At 42.4% G+C, this 14919-nt stretch overlaps 3 protein-coding genes across 7 annotated transcripts in view; all 3 read right to left on the bottom strand.

Annotated features, from left to right (window-relative positions):
* The window catches only part of LOC138618236 (uncharacterized), a 5789-nt gene extending 4601 nt beyond the window's left edge, over positions 1-1188 (bottom strand). Inside the window, exons 1-3 of one of the 3 annotated variants that reach the window (XM_069693829.1) lie at positions 1014-1188; positions 715-883; positions 207-307 (exon numbers count right to left, since the gene is read on the bottom strand). In XM_069693829.1, the coding sequence (XP_069549930.1) occupies positions 207-307; positions 715-829 (216 nt within the window). In that variant the 5' untranslated portion in view covers positions 830-883; positions 1014-1188. The remainder of the gene's footprint in view (positions 1-206; positions 308-714; positions 884-1013) is intronic. The other 2 variants (XM_069693828.1, XM_069693830.1) reach the window with 2 other exon arrangements.
* A 370-nt stretch (positions 1189-1558) lies between these two features.
* Positions 1559-5226, bottom strand: nsun5 (NOP2/Sun RNA methyltransferase 5). Its single transcript, XM_069693827.1, has 4 exons — positions 4120-5226; positions 3748-3955; positions 2816-2980; positions 1559-2353 (listed from the first exon to the last, which is right to left on the bottom strand). Exons 1-4 carry the CDS (start codon positions 5042-5044, stop codon positions 2176-2178), a joined length of 1476 nt encoding a protein of 491 aa, XP_069549928.1. The 5' UTR covers positions 5045-5226; the 3' UTR covers positions 1559-2175.
* Positions 5227-5475: 249 nt separating this feature from the next.
* On the bottom strand, positions 5476-14200 carry mybl2a (v-myb avian myeloblastosis viral oncogene homolog-like 2a). 3 transcript variants are annotated; one of them, XM_069693824.1, is made up of 12 exons: positions 14004-14200; positions 11399-11501; positions 10980-11051; positions 10667-10759; positions 10340-10560; positions 10067-10187; positions 9803-9856; positions 9406-9647; positions 8556-9258; positions 7873-8115; positions 7128-7328; positions 5476-6963 (listed from the first exon to the last, which is right to left on the bottom strand). In XM_069693824.1, the coding sequence occupies exons 1-12, from the start codon at positions 14012-14014 to the stop codon at positions 6379-6381; spliced, it is 2649 nt and encodes an 882-aa protein (XP_069549925.1). In that variant the 5' UTR covers positions 14015-14200; the 3' UTR covers positions 5476-6378. The 3 variants fall into 3 exon arrangements, with proteins under 3 accessions (XP_069549925.1, XP_069549926.1, XP_069549927.1); XM_069693825.1 differs by lacking the exon at positions 14004-14200 and adding an exon at positions 12070-13403; XM_069693826.1 differs by lacking the exon at positions 11399-11501 and having other exon boundaries at positions 14004-14199.
* Positions 14201-14919: the final 719 nt, after the last annotated feature.

Below are 14919 nucleotides of genomic sequence, written 5' to 3'. Positions count from 1 at the left end.
TGAAGGACACTGACCAACCAGAGGGTGAAACTGTAAATGTGTGAGGAAGTAAAGTGCTAATCTAATTATGTGAGACATAAATATGTGTGTGTGTGTGTGTGTGTGTGTGTGTGTGTGTGTGTGTGTGTGTGTGTGTGTGTGTGTGTGTGTGTGTGTGTGTGTGTGTGTGTGTGTGTGTGTGTGTGTGTGTTTGTGTGTGCGGGCACCTGACTGTTGAATTGTCCAAATATTTCCTCTGCAGGCCCATAAATGTCTGCCATGTCGAACGTGGTCAGACCAGCGTCCACGTAGCTCTGCATGACCTCCACTGGAGACATGGGAGGGGAAAGCAGCACAGTTAGGACATGCAGCATGTCGTTCAGAGATATGTGGGTATTGACAGTACTTATAACAGCTGGTATATTCAGGTATGTTTTGCATAATGTTGACTACAAAGGTGTGCAAATCATGTGTAGTATCTGTTTTAATTTACCCTCAAACATTTTGTAAATACAGTCCTGAGTTTGGATTTTCACGTCTTTCTTAGATGATTTTTCGCCTTCATGAAGGAAGGACTTGCTACAGGACTGTTGTATTAGGCTGCATTTATTTATGGGTGAACCTGATAAACTGACAACAGAGTGTATTTTCTGCTAAAAGCTACTCCTTCATGTGCAATATAAAAACACCCAGATGTGTCCGTACTACTCCCGCGGTCCGAGGGTCACTGTTTACCTGCCCTGGCCTTGTCCACCGCTCCGTGCGCTCCGGACACCTGCCACATCCCGTTCATGACCCGGCAGATCTCCAGACCTCCGGACAGAGTTACTTTGGGTACCGGGGACATCATGCTGTCAGGGGCGGGGAAGAAGCTGCTGGAGGCGGCCTGCGGTTTGACTTGCTTCTTTCCATTGATACATAAAAGGGAGAAACAAGTTTTCATAGATTTCTCCTTGTCGATTCATAGTAATAGCACAATAACTTTACGTATTTACCTGTTCGTTACTGCATTATTAATGTGCTAAATAACTTACTTACTTCCGAGTTTCCCACCAGTGCTCCAACTAAAACCTGCACACCAGGATACAAGCCACTATTGACGGAGGTAGAGAAGAGAACACAACATCAATATCCAATAACATTTAACAGTGACAAAAGATTTGGTGTAAGAGTTACAAAACACGCGACTGTTTGCTTTCCGCAAACAGCTGACCGGAAATGGAGTCCATATTTAGCAGGTTGTCTGATAACTGCTGCCCCCTACTGGATACATTCAGGAGGACGCAAAACACCTGAACCTCTTTCTGAAAGAACTTAAAATACTGTTAAAATTCCTCTGACAACCAGTGAAGTTACAGTTCATATCTGTGTCTGTCCAGCCTTATATTACACATGCAGTGAAGACTTTGAAGGAATTTGGCCAATAAAAGTTGATGGATCACGTTGTTGCCGTGACAGCAGAAAGTGCTTCAAATATGGATGTTGCTGCAAAGAAGCTACCATTTCTATAACATGCACGCTTCACACGCATTATTCAACCTGGCAGCAAACTAGATTAAAAAAAAATTAATCAGCACAGTTTGAAGGTGGACACCCAAGATTAGTGTCGCTGATTTAATATCGGACCAAAATATGCAATATGGTCATCATCTCTCCTTCTGTTCCTCAGTTACAGCTTCGAGTACTGGACGGGAACATGTTTTTGCCGTACATTATGATGTCACAGAGCCGTTGACCTTAGACCTTTTGGATAGAAAGTGTCATTACTTCATTCGTTCATTTTATCCTATTACACGGTTGTGGGAAATGTTGTCATACTTAGTGCATAAATTCTTGAGTTATGGCTATAAACTTGTTTTGAAAGATCAGAGTTACTTCTGACCACCAAATTCTAATCAGTTCATCGTTGAGTCAACGTGAACATTTGTGCCACATTTGAAGAAATTCACACAAGACATCCCTGACAGGCAACCTGGAAAACACGATTCCTGCAGCCACGGCTGTCATCAGGACACGGGTACAAAAAGATATTTAAAACATGAGGAAACCCAAAACTTTGTAGCGCATCTAACAAAAACAAGACACAGAGATGTGATACAAAAAAAATATTCTCTTTACTTTTCAGTTACATTCCTCCCTCGTCACTATTAGTAATCAACAGATACATTTTTTTTCCAGGCAGTCACAGTTTAGCTTTCACTCTGCTGCTGCTGCCTTCTTCTTCTTCCTCCTCTTCTTCTTGCTGGGTGAACCGTCAGTCTGTTCTGCTGCAGGCGTCGGTGTGTCCTCCATTTCTGAAGCCTCAAAGTCATCCCCTGAAGCTGCAGGTCTCTTCTCAAATAGAGGGGGAGTGTGTTGCGTCGTCTCTGGCTCACTGTGACAGACACAACGGAAAGCAGGAGTCAACATGGTGATCTCAAAGTGACCAAAGTCCTGTTCCACAGCCCTGGTGTTACCAAGGACGCTTTGGATTAATGAAGCACACCAAAACATTCATTAAATAATCACAAATAATAATAAGTAATTTGCAAAAATTCTATGTGTCAGATAATTACTTGCCTACCTGCCATATTCTATACTATTATAAAGATTTGAACAGATCCCGTTAGTTTTATGAGGGAATAAAACATTTGCTTTAATGATTAGAAGATGTTCCGCCTCCATCCGCACGACCAGATGTGTTTACCATTTTCAACTTTACAAACTACAGTCATTAAAACAGCACCGACACTAACTGATGTGAGGCATTAGCATGTAAATGAGATAACCGACCACACGTCGCTTAGAAATTAAAATCTTTTAAAAGATGGTATTTTTAAGACGATGTCTTGTTTACCTGATCTGAACAGCTGGCTCCTGCTTGGTGTTCCCAGCATCACCGTGTTTCTCCAGCAGAGCCACGAAGAAGCCGTGTGTGCGGGTCTTTGTGATGCTGGCACGCAGACACTGGGAGAGCGGCTCCAAGCCTCGTTCAGGCCACTGTGGGAGGAGAGGAACCAGCCTGGAGGAGAGGAGGCGGCAGCTTTTAAGTGAGAACTCTACCAGAAAATGTTTCTGAAGATTTGTTTGTCCTTTTGCTTTTATTAGCTAGTTTTAGCAGCGGAGGCAGACAGGAACTTTGGAGAAAATGACATGCAGTAAAGGTCCGGCCTGCAAGAAATCAAAAGGGCTGGGCGATACGGACAAAAACAAACATCGTACCGTCGACCTTGATATTTGATATTGCGACATGATTGTAGGGATGATTATTGGTGCGTTCACAAAATATTTAAACAATAAGATATTTGATAAATAGTCATCAGTAATGTGGACACAATGACAAAGCGGGTAAAGGCAGATAACAGAACAGCTAGACCAGTCTGGTAAATTCAGGAAATGCCATCACTTAAATGTAATGCAGTCTTTAAAAACACTTTCATCATATCGTGATATTACAAACGTCCAAAATCTAAGACCGTATCTTGTCTCATATCATGATGTGACATAACATCGATCCGAACCCATCACACCGGCCGATATACAGTCTCATCACACTGATGGAAACAGGTCTGGGTGCTCTGAGCTGATCACTTAATCGTAACAAGAAATACAGTCCAGTCCTTCTGCCACGATGTTTTGTCTGGGAAGGATGGAGAAGTCACTGAGACATCTTGTAATACTGGAATTCTCTCCAGGTAACCTGTTCGCTCGAAACAAGAGGATACCGGAAAAAAACAAAACGTATCTGCCAAACATATTTTTGGTTGAGAGAAAGCGGCCCTTTGCTACCTGAAGCCGGGGTTCTGCTGCAGACAGGCCGCTACGACTTCCTCGTTCTCCTGGCTGTGGATGGAGCAGGTGGAGTAGACGAGGCGTTTCAGTCGGGGGAACTTGAGGCCGTGGTTCAAACAGCGCAGCTGGAAGGAGGCCAAGGAAGCCAGACGGGCCTGCTCCTTCTCCTGGTCAGCAGAGGTGTTGTCCCGGAGACACACCATACCTCCAAACACACAGATTAAACCGTTGTTATGAAGATAAATGCTTTCTGGTTTGGTTACTTGTTTGTGCAACATAATCCTGATTCTGAAATGCAGCTCAGCTCTACAGCAAGAAACCTGGATATCACAATAATCACACACACACAGCGTATAACTGGTTACTCACCTGATCCACTGCAGGAGGGATCCAGCAGGACATATTCAACATCTTTATACTGCGGGCTGTCAGGGTCCACCTTCAGGAAGTCCTGGTTGGCCAGCTGCTGACAGGTGATCCCCGCTCTGAGCAGGAGAGTGGACATGGTGGCCAAACGCTTGGGATCCAAATCAAAAGCAAACAGCCTGCCCTTGTTCTTCATGATGGCAGCCAGGTGACTGGTTTTGTTGCCGGGGGCAGCGCAGGCATCGATGACATGGCAGTCAGGTGGAGGGTTGAGGAGATAGGCGGGGAGGCAGCTGGCTTTGTCCTGCAGGATGATGTGGCCCGCCTTGTACAGGAAGTGGTCATGGAAGTCGGTTTTAGGAGAGAAGACCAGCAGCTCTGGAAGGTGCAGGTCCTTCACAAAAACCTTCTCCTTCAGGCTGAAGTCCTCCAGCCTCCAGGCCTCTCCCAGGTAGGAGAAGCCATCCCTCTTCAGGTAGTCCACAGCATCCTCCACGGTGGTCTTCAGGGTGTTCACACGCACATACCTGGGCAGCAGGTCCCCCGCGTTGAGCTGGACGCTGACCGGAAGCAGGTCTTCATTCCTGCTGACTTTCTGCTTCACCTTCATGCGAGCCAGCGCCGCCTGCAGCCTGGGCCGGTGCTTCATCATCATGGCTTTCCAGGAGCCGCCGCACTTCACTCCTCGGCCGATGAGCAGGTCGTACACCAGCACCTTGGCCAGGTCCATCTTCATCTTGGTCTGTTTGAGCAGCTTGGTGGACTCGATGATCTCCTGCAGGATGGAGGAAAACTTCTGGGTCTCACAAACCAGAGCGAACAGCTGCTTGATGTTCGCGAATTTACTGTCGTAAACCAGAGTTTTCAAAGCGCCCTGCTTCTTCTCGGCTTTCTCCAGGATCTCAGCGGCTTTCATGTACAGAGCCATGGCGCTAACTTTTCGACAGACGATGTTTTACTTCTGTCAACTGGCCTGACGCGTTCCTCGTCCCGCCGAAGCTGCTTCTTCTGTCTGTGGCGCTGAACAAGAAATAACAAGCGGGTTTATTTTACTTCTTCAGGTCTTACAACAGCAACTCCTTCATTTCTTCTCTGCTGCGCACACGTGAACGGAAGGGTCGTGACTCCGGAAGTACAAAGTGATACGCTGTTTTCGTCTGACGTAGGAGGCCTGTCCAGCCAATCACTGACGACGACTGAAAGATAATGTTTGGTCGTTTTTTAAATTAGCATCGAAATTATAGCAAAAACCAGTCATTTTCTAAATATTATTGACGCGGTTGAAGGAGCACTGCGTAATCAATTTTGATTGACTCAAATCATTTTTGTAGACATGAAAACTGGCCCACAAATACCGGAAACCATAGAAAATGTCTTTATTTGATGTAAGGACACAAGTTCAAACTAGTGTTTCTTTGCACAAAGTGAACAATCATCACTGCAATAAAAATCTGTTAATTGTCATTCAATGTGAACTTTAGTTTGTTTGAAAACATACCTGACTGACATCAACTTCCAGCAGCAAAAACAATTAAATCAACAAAAAATTTTGAGAGAATCATTCATAACTTCCCTGTTAAAGCATCATTAACAAATACAAAATATAAACAATTTGTAAAAGACTAATAAAATGCATGGTGCTTTTACAAAAAGCTGAAGAGATGCTCAGTATCATTCATTCTCCCGAGTGAGCCAACACAGTTCATCTGCACGATGCGCGCAGCACAGGATACGAATAAAGAATATGAAAAAAATTAAAAAAGCTTCAAAACGGTACAATAAAAAAAAAAACACTCTTCAGGTTTTGCAAGAAAATAGTTACTTAACCCTTTTATTTTAGGCACTGACTGGCTGTGCGCTTCCACAATAGTACAGCTATAAATACCCAAGTTCTGGGAAAAAAAAAAAACAAGTCGATGTTAAAGCTCTGATAAACAATTCTAATTCATGTTGACTTTTTTGACCTGTATTTTTTAAAGACATCTTAATTTATGCATTATTACAGTTTTTTTTTTTTAAATCATAAACTGTTTTTATAAATGCACTCAAGCTATTTGTGAAAGCCCCAGAGGAACTATCTCCTATCAGGAACACTTACAGTTAACTGAAATGAACTTTTTCAGTCCAACGTTAGAGGTATTTTGAGGATATATCAAGCAGTTTATACGAGTCGGAGCAGATACTCTCTTTAATGCAACGTAACAAGTGTGAAGACGTTTGGGTGTTCTTTGGGAGGAGAACAGATGAACCAAACCCAATCCATCAATGTTTAGGAACCCTGTTCGGCTTTTTAAGAGTCTTTGTCTTTAAAGAGTTTTTGTAGAGGAGCAGTCTCTCTGTGGTGTGAGGAGGCAGACGGTTCCTCTTGGCTCTTACAATGCACGCTGCCATTGGACAGAGCCGGTCAAAGCCCCCAGAAGTGGCCGGTACCGCCAGCAGCTTCTTGGCGATGCTTTGGAGCTGCGGAAAGCGAGAAGCAGATTTCCAGTACAGAAGACTGGAGGTGGTTTCCCACAGCGGTTCAGAAAGGTACACGTTGAGCTCAGACGTCTTCATCTTTTTCACAGGTGGCTGGAGGAAGGTGAAGATGGACTTGCGCTTCAGGTCATTCCCGCCGAGTTCATCGCCGTTGATGTCGTCAGAGTTGCCACCGGCTGCCTCCGTTACAGTACTGTCTTCTTCCTCATCCTGATCTTTTTTCGGCTCATTGCTCGGCTGGTCTTTATCCGCCTCCCCAGCGGGGTCTAATGCGGATTCCAATGCGGCTTCCACAATGGTGCGAGCCAGACACTTTGATGGGGGTGTGAGGAAATCTGTCTGTTCCTCCTGTTTGGCGTCAGAAAACGGCTGCAGAAAAGGATGAGATCAGGGTCAGAGTGTTTATTCTGTATGTAGATTTGTATTTTCTTCTTCGATATACTTCATATAAACACACAGCAGTTCATTGGCTCCGTAGATGTAAAAATAGCAAGGTAAAACAAAACAGCAATGCTTCTGTCACAATTCATTACCTGCAGTTTGATCCTGGGGTCGAGTACAGCAGCTATTACCATGTCCTTCTGGTGGATCAGGGACTGGAAGTGTGTGTGGAGGCCTGTTCGCAGAGCCCTGCAGAAGTGGGTGTAGTTGGTGACCCGGTTCTCCAACATCTTATCCAGGCCAACAAGGGAGGGTATGATGAAGGAGATGGCCACACAATTTCCTTGCAGGACCTATGTTAGAAGAGAAGAACAGATATGATATCCAATCATCACCAACAATACTAAAATACAATATAGTATTTACATACATTTGTACAATATTTCTAAGGAGTCCACAAAGAAAAATACATGTATCATGATCAAAGGCTCAGTGACATTAGTGCTGCAACAAAATTAGACTTATGTTTTTGTTTCTTTCTTAGTCATTCAAAACCCACAACTCAAGACAAATGTCTGTCATAGTTTACATTTATCATCAAATAAGCCAGTGAAAATGCAGCACGTTGGTATTTTAGGCTACTGCTAGTCAAAGTCCATCATTATTAAAGATGATTTGATAAATGATGGCACAGCCCTGTTTACATTTCTTCCCAAGCCGATTGTTTCATTGCAGACGAAAATATACATCAACAAACATAACAAAAGAAAACCAGACAAATTTAGACATTTCCTAACATGTATGGGAGGCTCGGTGTCCAAAACCCTCACAATATTTTATTATATTTCTTTTAACAGTCCACAACAACAAAACGTAACCATGAAGTTCCTCTGTTACCTGCAAGGCTTCCTCAAAGAGCTCAAGAAGACTCAGAATGTCAATCACTTGCTCCCTCTTGACCATGACCAGCGGGGGGACGCTGGCCAAGTCGTTAGCCTCGATGCGAGCCTGAGCCAGGAGGGTCATGACGGAGCTCCATGTAGACTCCTGCACCATACGGCGTAACGACAGCATCAAGGAGTTCCAGCGACAGTTAGTGGAGGACGGGAACAGAGACGTGCTGCATTCCTTCAACAAAACCTTCACAGAAAAAAGAGAAAAATGGTCATTACGCTGAATACTGGACTGTGCTTTCAGATGCAAGAGGACAAGTCTCAAATATCATGACGCCATAAGTATGACAAGCATGTGTTCCTTTCATTTTGTCCACCGCTTGTCGACTGACAACCAACTACAATGTTTTTACAAATCATTAACCGAGATGTCAATTAGCTACTTCACTAACGATGCTGAACACACCAGGCTCGATCTGGGGACATGGATCTCGTATTGCTCATTATTGTTTATCTCAAATTATGAAGTAATGTTCTCCAGACAAGAAAAAAATAGCACATCATTTACACAAAACAACACATCCTGTCGCCGCTGCCACATGTTTGAAACTAAAGATTCAGACAGAGAATATCCAGTTCAAATAAGCTTGGAAATGACCTTTAATTCTGTTTGTGTATTTCTCTTACCTCGCTCCAGTAGATGCTGCCCTTGAAGAAAGCCACCACATTGTGGACCTGCGAGAGCATGTTCTCAACGACTCTGGAATTTTTCAGCGCCTCCTTGATCACCATCTGCAGTGTTTTGGCAACACAAGTGGTCCTGGTCCCAATCTGCAGTCCAGAAAAGGGGGATTCTGTTTCAGACGTCTGGTTGGACAGAAATGCCATGATTTCATCTCCATCCGGTTCTCCCCTGTTGGATGAGCACATGATCTTGTAGTCGCAGAACAAGTTGTTCCCAGCCAGGGCTTCTTTGGCCTGGTTGGCAAGGATGTATCCGATGCTCTGAGGAAAGATGCCGTAGCTCAGCAGCACACCTTCCAGCTCCCTGGCCACAGCCACGCTGAGGTTTTTGTGGCTGAGGTGACGGAAGGCCACAACGGGTCGGCGAATCTGCCAGGAATCATTGATAAAGTGCAGCTGCACAACAATGATGGGATCCTCCACTGATTTGGATTGATCCCCTGCCCAGAGGTCAAAGGTGACATGAATGGCACTTTCACCGTCTTTGGTTTTGGCGAGGCAGGCTTTGAGGTCACGGATGAGCTGAGGCTTTATGGTTCTTTCCACGTCGTCGTAGAGCTGCAGGCCCACGGCACGCTGGGACAGCCTGTTGTATTCAGGGCTGACGGTGCTCATGAACGACCTGAAGCCTGGGCCTTCAACAAAACTGTGAGGAACAAAGAGAAGATCCATCCATATTTTACATTTAATAATATGCATTAAATCCATAGAAGCAGTTGCATCGAAAATTGTCTACACTTGCGACAAGGTAGCCAACAAGAGAGCCGTTTCAGCCGTGAGCAGTTCAAGTCACCTGAGCGGCAGCATGTCCTCAGCAATCATCCTCAGTGCTGCGTCAATAAGCTTTTTCTGGTCCACCTGCATGGTTGATGGTGCAGTGCTGGAGCTGGAGCTGGGACTGGAACTACAACTGGGGGGCAAAGAGGGACTCTGGGGGAACTCTTTCCTCGTTGCCACGGTCAGTGGCGGTGGAACAACCGTCTTCTGCTTGACTTTCTGATGCTCCTTCTGCCGAGTTGCTTTCACGGGTTTGACCTGCAGCAAAGCAAAGAACACACGAGTGAGATGAAGCTTTCCATCTGGGAACATCTTGGAATAAAATCTAAAAGTGGTTCAGCGTTTTTATTGTGACAGTCGTGCATCCAACATCTCTCAAGAAAAAAAAAAAATGAAATAGAAATCCTGCTTACAACTTCAGGAGTCACCGGCACAGCATCTAATACAACGTCACACTTGAAGTCCACCTGGAAAACAAAATATAATGTAAATCCACAGTACAGTCAGTGCTGCAACACATCATAAATAACACTACAGTTATATATTTTTTCATATATGATATTATATATATATATTATATATCAGATATTGATATTATATTTAGGGTTAATTTATACCCAGTTAAAACTGAAAATGATTAGCTTTATGCAGTATGTTATAAACAATAAGTACTCTACCTCTCCTTCCACAAACTGTTGAATATCTAAGGAAATTTTGTCATCAGTATCTTTGAACATGCCCAAGTCTGCTTTACGTTTGATGGTACAGTTCCAGTGATTCTTCACAGAATTGTCTGATCTGATGGAGGAAAAAAACAAAACACCATAATCAACATTCAAGTCTTCCTTGGTTAAATGACTTACTTTAACAAATACCCCGAGATAAAGCATTTGACTTTCTATCCACCACCATGTTAATTTAAGCAAATGAATCAATGCAGATATGCCGACCTTCCAGGGAGAAGCTTGGCGATCTCAGACCACCGGTTTCCCAGAATGGAGTGAGCTTTGTAGACGATGAGGTCCTCTTCCTCGGTCCAGGAGCTTTTCTTGATAAGAGGATCAAGGCGGTTGCGCCAGCGCTCCCGACACTGTTTTCCCAGCCGCCCCTTCAGGTGCTTGGCAATCCAAGTCCAGTGTTTGGTGCCGTACCGCTTCACCAGCTCTAAAATCTATCAAGAGCAAATCATATGTAAAATCTGAGGTAAAATATAAGAGAGGACTATATCAACAAAGTGGTAAAGCCAAGTCTGGATCGGATGTTTTTCATTTCCCCACCTTTTCATCTTCCTCTTTGGACCAGCAGCCTTTTATTAAATCAGGATCTAGATATTTTTTCCAGCGGTGCATACACTGGAGGTCTGTTCGGCCCTGTCCAAGCAAAAGGAAACATCTTCTTCTTAAAATGCTTGAGACATGTTGCATTATCCAAGATGAAAAGAATTCAACGTGGAGAAATTGTCGAGGATTCATACATTTACATGTTTCAAGTTCAACAACAATGTTTAAACACTGTTTTAGTGAACTTCCAAAGTTCTTTTCAATTCATTCATTTCCCGTCTTGAATGACTTCATTTCTGCAAGTACTTACTGGTAAAAAACTGGAGATGGTTTTCCAATCTTTTTTCCCAAAGTTTCTGATCAGGATTTTCAGATTTTCATCCTAAACACAAGAGGAAGTGAATTCAGATTAAGCACAATGGCATGTAAACGTTAAGGTCTCCTTTCAGGTACGAGTTATCATGAAGACATTACAAAAGCAGTTGAATTAGAAGCTGATGTCACATTAGGATAACTATGCTAGCCCGTAGTTTTTATTGAGTTTATAGTTTGTTACTCTTTAAATCAGCTAATGGACCATTTATCTACAGAAAACGACGTGACCAACTCACATTCAGCACTACATTTTAGTCACCGAAAATGATTTGAAAAAAATACAGGAAATTACAGTGTTTTACTATTAAAAAATAAAATTAAAATCAAGGTATTAAACATCATCTTCTCATTCACCTCTTCCTTAGTCCATTTGACTTTACACTTCGTACCATCCTTCTTTTCTACTGTGTCTGAATCAGTGTCAACGAATCGATTACTATCCCCCTCTCCTTCCATACTGCAAACACACAGATAACCATAATTAAAAAAAAAAAAAAACACTTATTGCTATATCTTAACATACAGAGAGAGATTAGGCATCTCAGAATAGACATTGTATATTCTGTGATGTGCACGTATGATATGATTGATAAGGACTGAGGAACGGTGCTGTTGAGTTATTCAACATTCTGAACTTAATTTCATCCACTTTCATTTCATCGGTGGAGCATCAGTACTGTCTGCCACATGTGTAAAAACATGTCTGGTTCTCATGTTTAGTTATCTCCTTACATCGGCAAAATGTCATTGTCTTTGGATTACGCATCTGTCGATGCTACATTTTATGCACAATCAGAATTGAAAGAATATTAAAATGTCCCTCTTCAATCAGTGGCTGATACCAAGTTGTACCACCACCGCTGGCTGATGCTGCAAACATTTTAAATAACCTGCAGGTTACTATCATCATAAAGACAATAATGCAGATAAGCAGCAAAACAAAGTCGGCAAATGTTTGAAGTAGGGATGAAACTAATGATTATTTTCTCAATTGTTTGATTGAATGTTGTGTGAAAAATGCCAACCGGTGTTTCCCAAAGCGCAGCCTAAAATGTCTTGTTTTGATCCAACCAACAGTCCACAATCAAAAGATGTTCTCTTGATCATCATGGAGGAATAAAACAATCGGAAAATATTTCAGCATTTTTTTCCATTAAAAAGTGACTTAAAACAATTAATCGATTATCAGTATAGCTCACAATAAAAACATTTTTGATCAACTAATTGATGAATAGTTGCAGCTCTAGTTTAAAGCCCAAATGTGTTGCCTCTGCTATTATCAGCTCTAAACACCGCTTCACCTTATTTGAAAGTGAAAATCCTCCTTTCATTACCTAAAGCTGCTGAAGCCACCAGCCATAGATACTAAATGCAATGCCTGCCCATAAATGCACAAACTACTTTTTTTGTGACTTGGTGAATGGACTCGTCTTTTCCACCTCACGTCTTAACTTTTCAAATCAAAATGTAAATAAAAACACACTACAGAGAGTGATAAAGTACCATAGCTGACTTAAATATTGCAAAGGAATACAAATGTACATTATATTTGATAATGTTGGCTGCATGGTGACTGAAAGTTAACCTTGAATGGTTTAAAATTATTTAAAGTATGGAGACTTTATTATTAGACCACAATTCATTTCTCAAGTTAAGTTTTCAAGTCAAATTCTACCTTTTTGTTCTTAAACAACAAGACAAACTTTGACTGTAACGTGGTCATAGAAATAACATTAAACTGTATATGTTGGCACCTTTTCAAGACTAAACCAGCTAAGTTGACACACCTATTTTGTTAGCAGCTAAGACTCACACACTTGTACATTTAATATATTATGTACGGATCCCCTGAAGGGTCACGGGGGAGGATTTTCTTTTTTCCAGGACCTTTGGTTCCCTCGCAATACTTTCCTTCTTGTTCGCTGCCATTAAAAACTAATGTGTCCGTAATAGTACAAATCAAGGGATGAGCTTCACGTTTGTACCTTTCAAAGTATTGCGAGGGAACAAAAGTATTCCTGAACAAAAACCTCCCCGTGACCCTTTAGACTCCGTAATTATGCAACCAAAATGTAAAAGCATTGTTACTGATCAAACTTAGTTTCTTTGTGAAGACAGCCTGCATGTTTCACTATCTCGTCCAGCAAACTATTCAAACAAGGATGAATATCTTCCCACAAAGCATGAACCAGCTGTTACAGCTGAGTGAGCCAAGCAGCTAACATTAGCTTTTGCAAACCAAACAGTTACTTTCGACATTATACATGAAAACGTTGAGCTACATATCTAAAACAACACACTGCCCGACTCTCAAGACAAAATGTTGGCGATTAATTGGCCAAAAAAAAAGAAAAAAGAATTGCGAACAACAGAGCCTACATTAAAAAAAAAAAACCGATTCCAACTTTGGCTGTAACTTCAGGCTAGCTCGGCTAGCAGGTCCCACGGACACACGTGAGGAAACGTGGGCTGCTCGTCCCAGAAGTAGAGCGCCTCTAGCGGCGGAGGTCCGCAAGTGCAACGAGCCAACAAAACAACAAAACACTGCATTTCTATCGGCGAAAATGAGGTGGGGTTTTTTTTGTTGTTGTTGTTGTTTTATGATGAATTGCGACATATTGAGCGAGACAGTTTGCTGACAGGACAGTGTGAAGGACACGGGAGTGCCTCCCTTAAAGTTCACGATTGTTGAACTACCTCTGGTCTACATCCGGGTCCCGTTGTCTTCAGCCCGCTAACATGACAACGGCTGGTTGGAAACGACTTATTCACACTCTTGATACGCACCACGAAACGATGCAAATAATCGATTTAAAACTCAAAACATGACGACATTTGAAATATTTCAGCTCTGAGAAATTTCCAGCTGAATTACAGCTCGAATACACACATTTATTTATTCATCTTTCATCCACACACGTTACCGTCCCCCCACACACACACACACACACACACGTACCGGCGCCACATGCCTCCTCTTCCTCTCTCGTCCGTGCTCCACAAGCAACTAAAACCAAGCTTTGTACGGACAAAATTAATTATCCGATAACATATGCTGATTGAAACGCGTGCTCGTTGCTGAAATACAGGACCAGGTGAAGGACCTCCGGGCGCCGGGTTGGGAGAAATTTACCCGCGACTGAACTCGAGGTCTGTTCAAGAGCACCACGGCTGCGCAGCTTCACGCGATCCCCGGAAACGACCCACCTGACTGCGGGACCTCTTGTCAACAATAACTAACAAATCTGTCAATACAAATAATGGATGCACCGGTAACTCTTCTATAACTGTGTAGCTCCAGACAAATTGTGAATAAAAGCACCTCTTCACAGAAATAATGAATCTGTTATTGGCTTTATATTTTTAACATGAAGCCCGACATCCGCTGTTTTATAATGTAATGAATGTTTCAGTGTGTTTCAGATAATAATTGGTGCAAATTGTCTCATAACAAAATGCACACTAAGGAGACGATGTCGATTTTTCAATTCAAAGTAGCTAAATTAAAACAAAGTTTTAAAAAAAGGGGTAAATCCCAGAATTTGCATTACATCACACTACATTTAATTTATCTGACTCTTTTATCCAAAGCGACTTATAATAAGGTCATTTCAACCATGAGGGTACAAAACACAGAACAACAGGAATCAAGAAAATACAATTTCTTCAAGAAAGCCAAACTACAAAGTGCTATCAGTAAGATGCATTTTAAGTTCTACTAAAGTTCTCCTGTTCAAGATAAAGTCTGAAGAGGTGTGTTTTTAGTTTGTGGTGGAAGATGTTCAGAGTTTCTTCTGTCCTGATGTCATTGTGGAGCAGAAAACAGAAGTGATTTAGTTGAGTGTTTAGATCAGTGAGGAGCAACAACCTGATTG

The sequence above is a fragment of the Brachyistius frenatus genome, unplaced genomic scaffold (assembly GCF_029030835.1).
Source record: "Brachyistius frenatus isolate BFR_SWC_R1_liver_20210118 unplaced genomic scaffold, ASM2903083v1 Contig_16, whole genome shotgun sequence".
Taxonomy (NCBI): domain Eukaryota; kingdom Metazoa; phylum Chordata; class Actinopteri; family Embiotocidae; genus Brachyistius; species Brachyistius frenatus.
This window is presented reverse-complemented; position numbering and strand designations above follow the sequence as displayed.

Bases quoted from the DNA above. Each gene is read 5' to 3' on its own strand.
- nsun5 (XM_069693827.1), bottom strand. From the start codon at position 5,044: ATGGCTCTGTACATGAAAGCCGCTGAGATCCTGGAGAAAGCCGAGAAG. The intron at 2,981-3,747 runs GTAGCAAAGGGC...CCTCTCCTCCAG, and splicing joins CAGCAGAACCCCGGCTTCAG to GCTGGTTCCTCTCCTCCCAC. The intron at 2,354-2,815 runs GTAAACAAGACA...TGTCTGTCACAG, and splicing joins GAGCCAGCTGTTCAGATCAG to TGAGCCAGAGACGACGCAAC.
- mybl2a (XM_069693824.1), bottom strand. The intron at 9,648-9,802 runs GTAAGCAGGATT...GCTTTGCTGCAG, and splicing joins TGCCGGTGACTCCTGAAGTT to GTCAAACCCGTGAAAGCAAC. The intron at 6,964-7,127 runs GTAATGAATTGT...CCTTTTCTGCAG, and splicing joins ACCCCAGGATCAAACTGCAG to CCGTTTTCTGACGCCAAACA.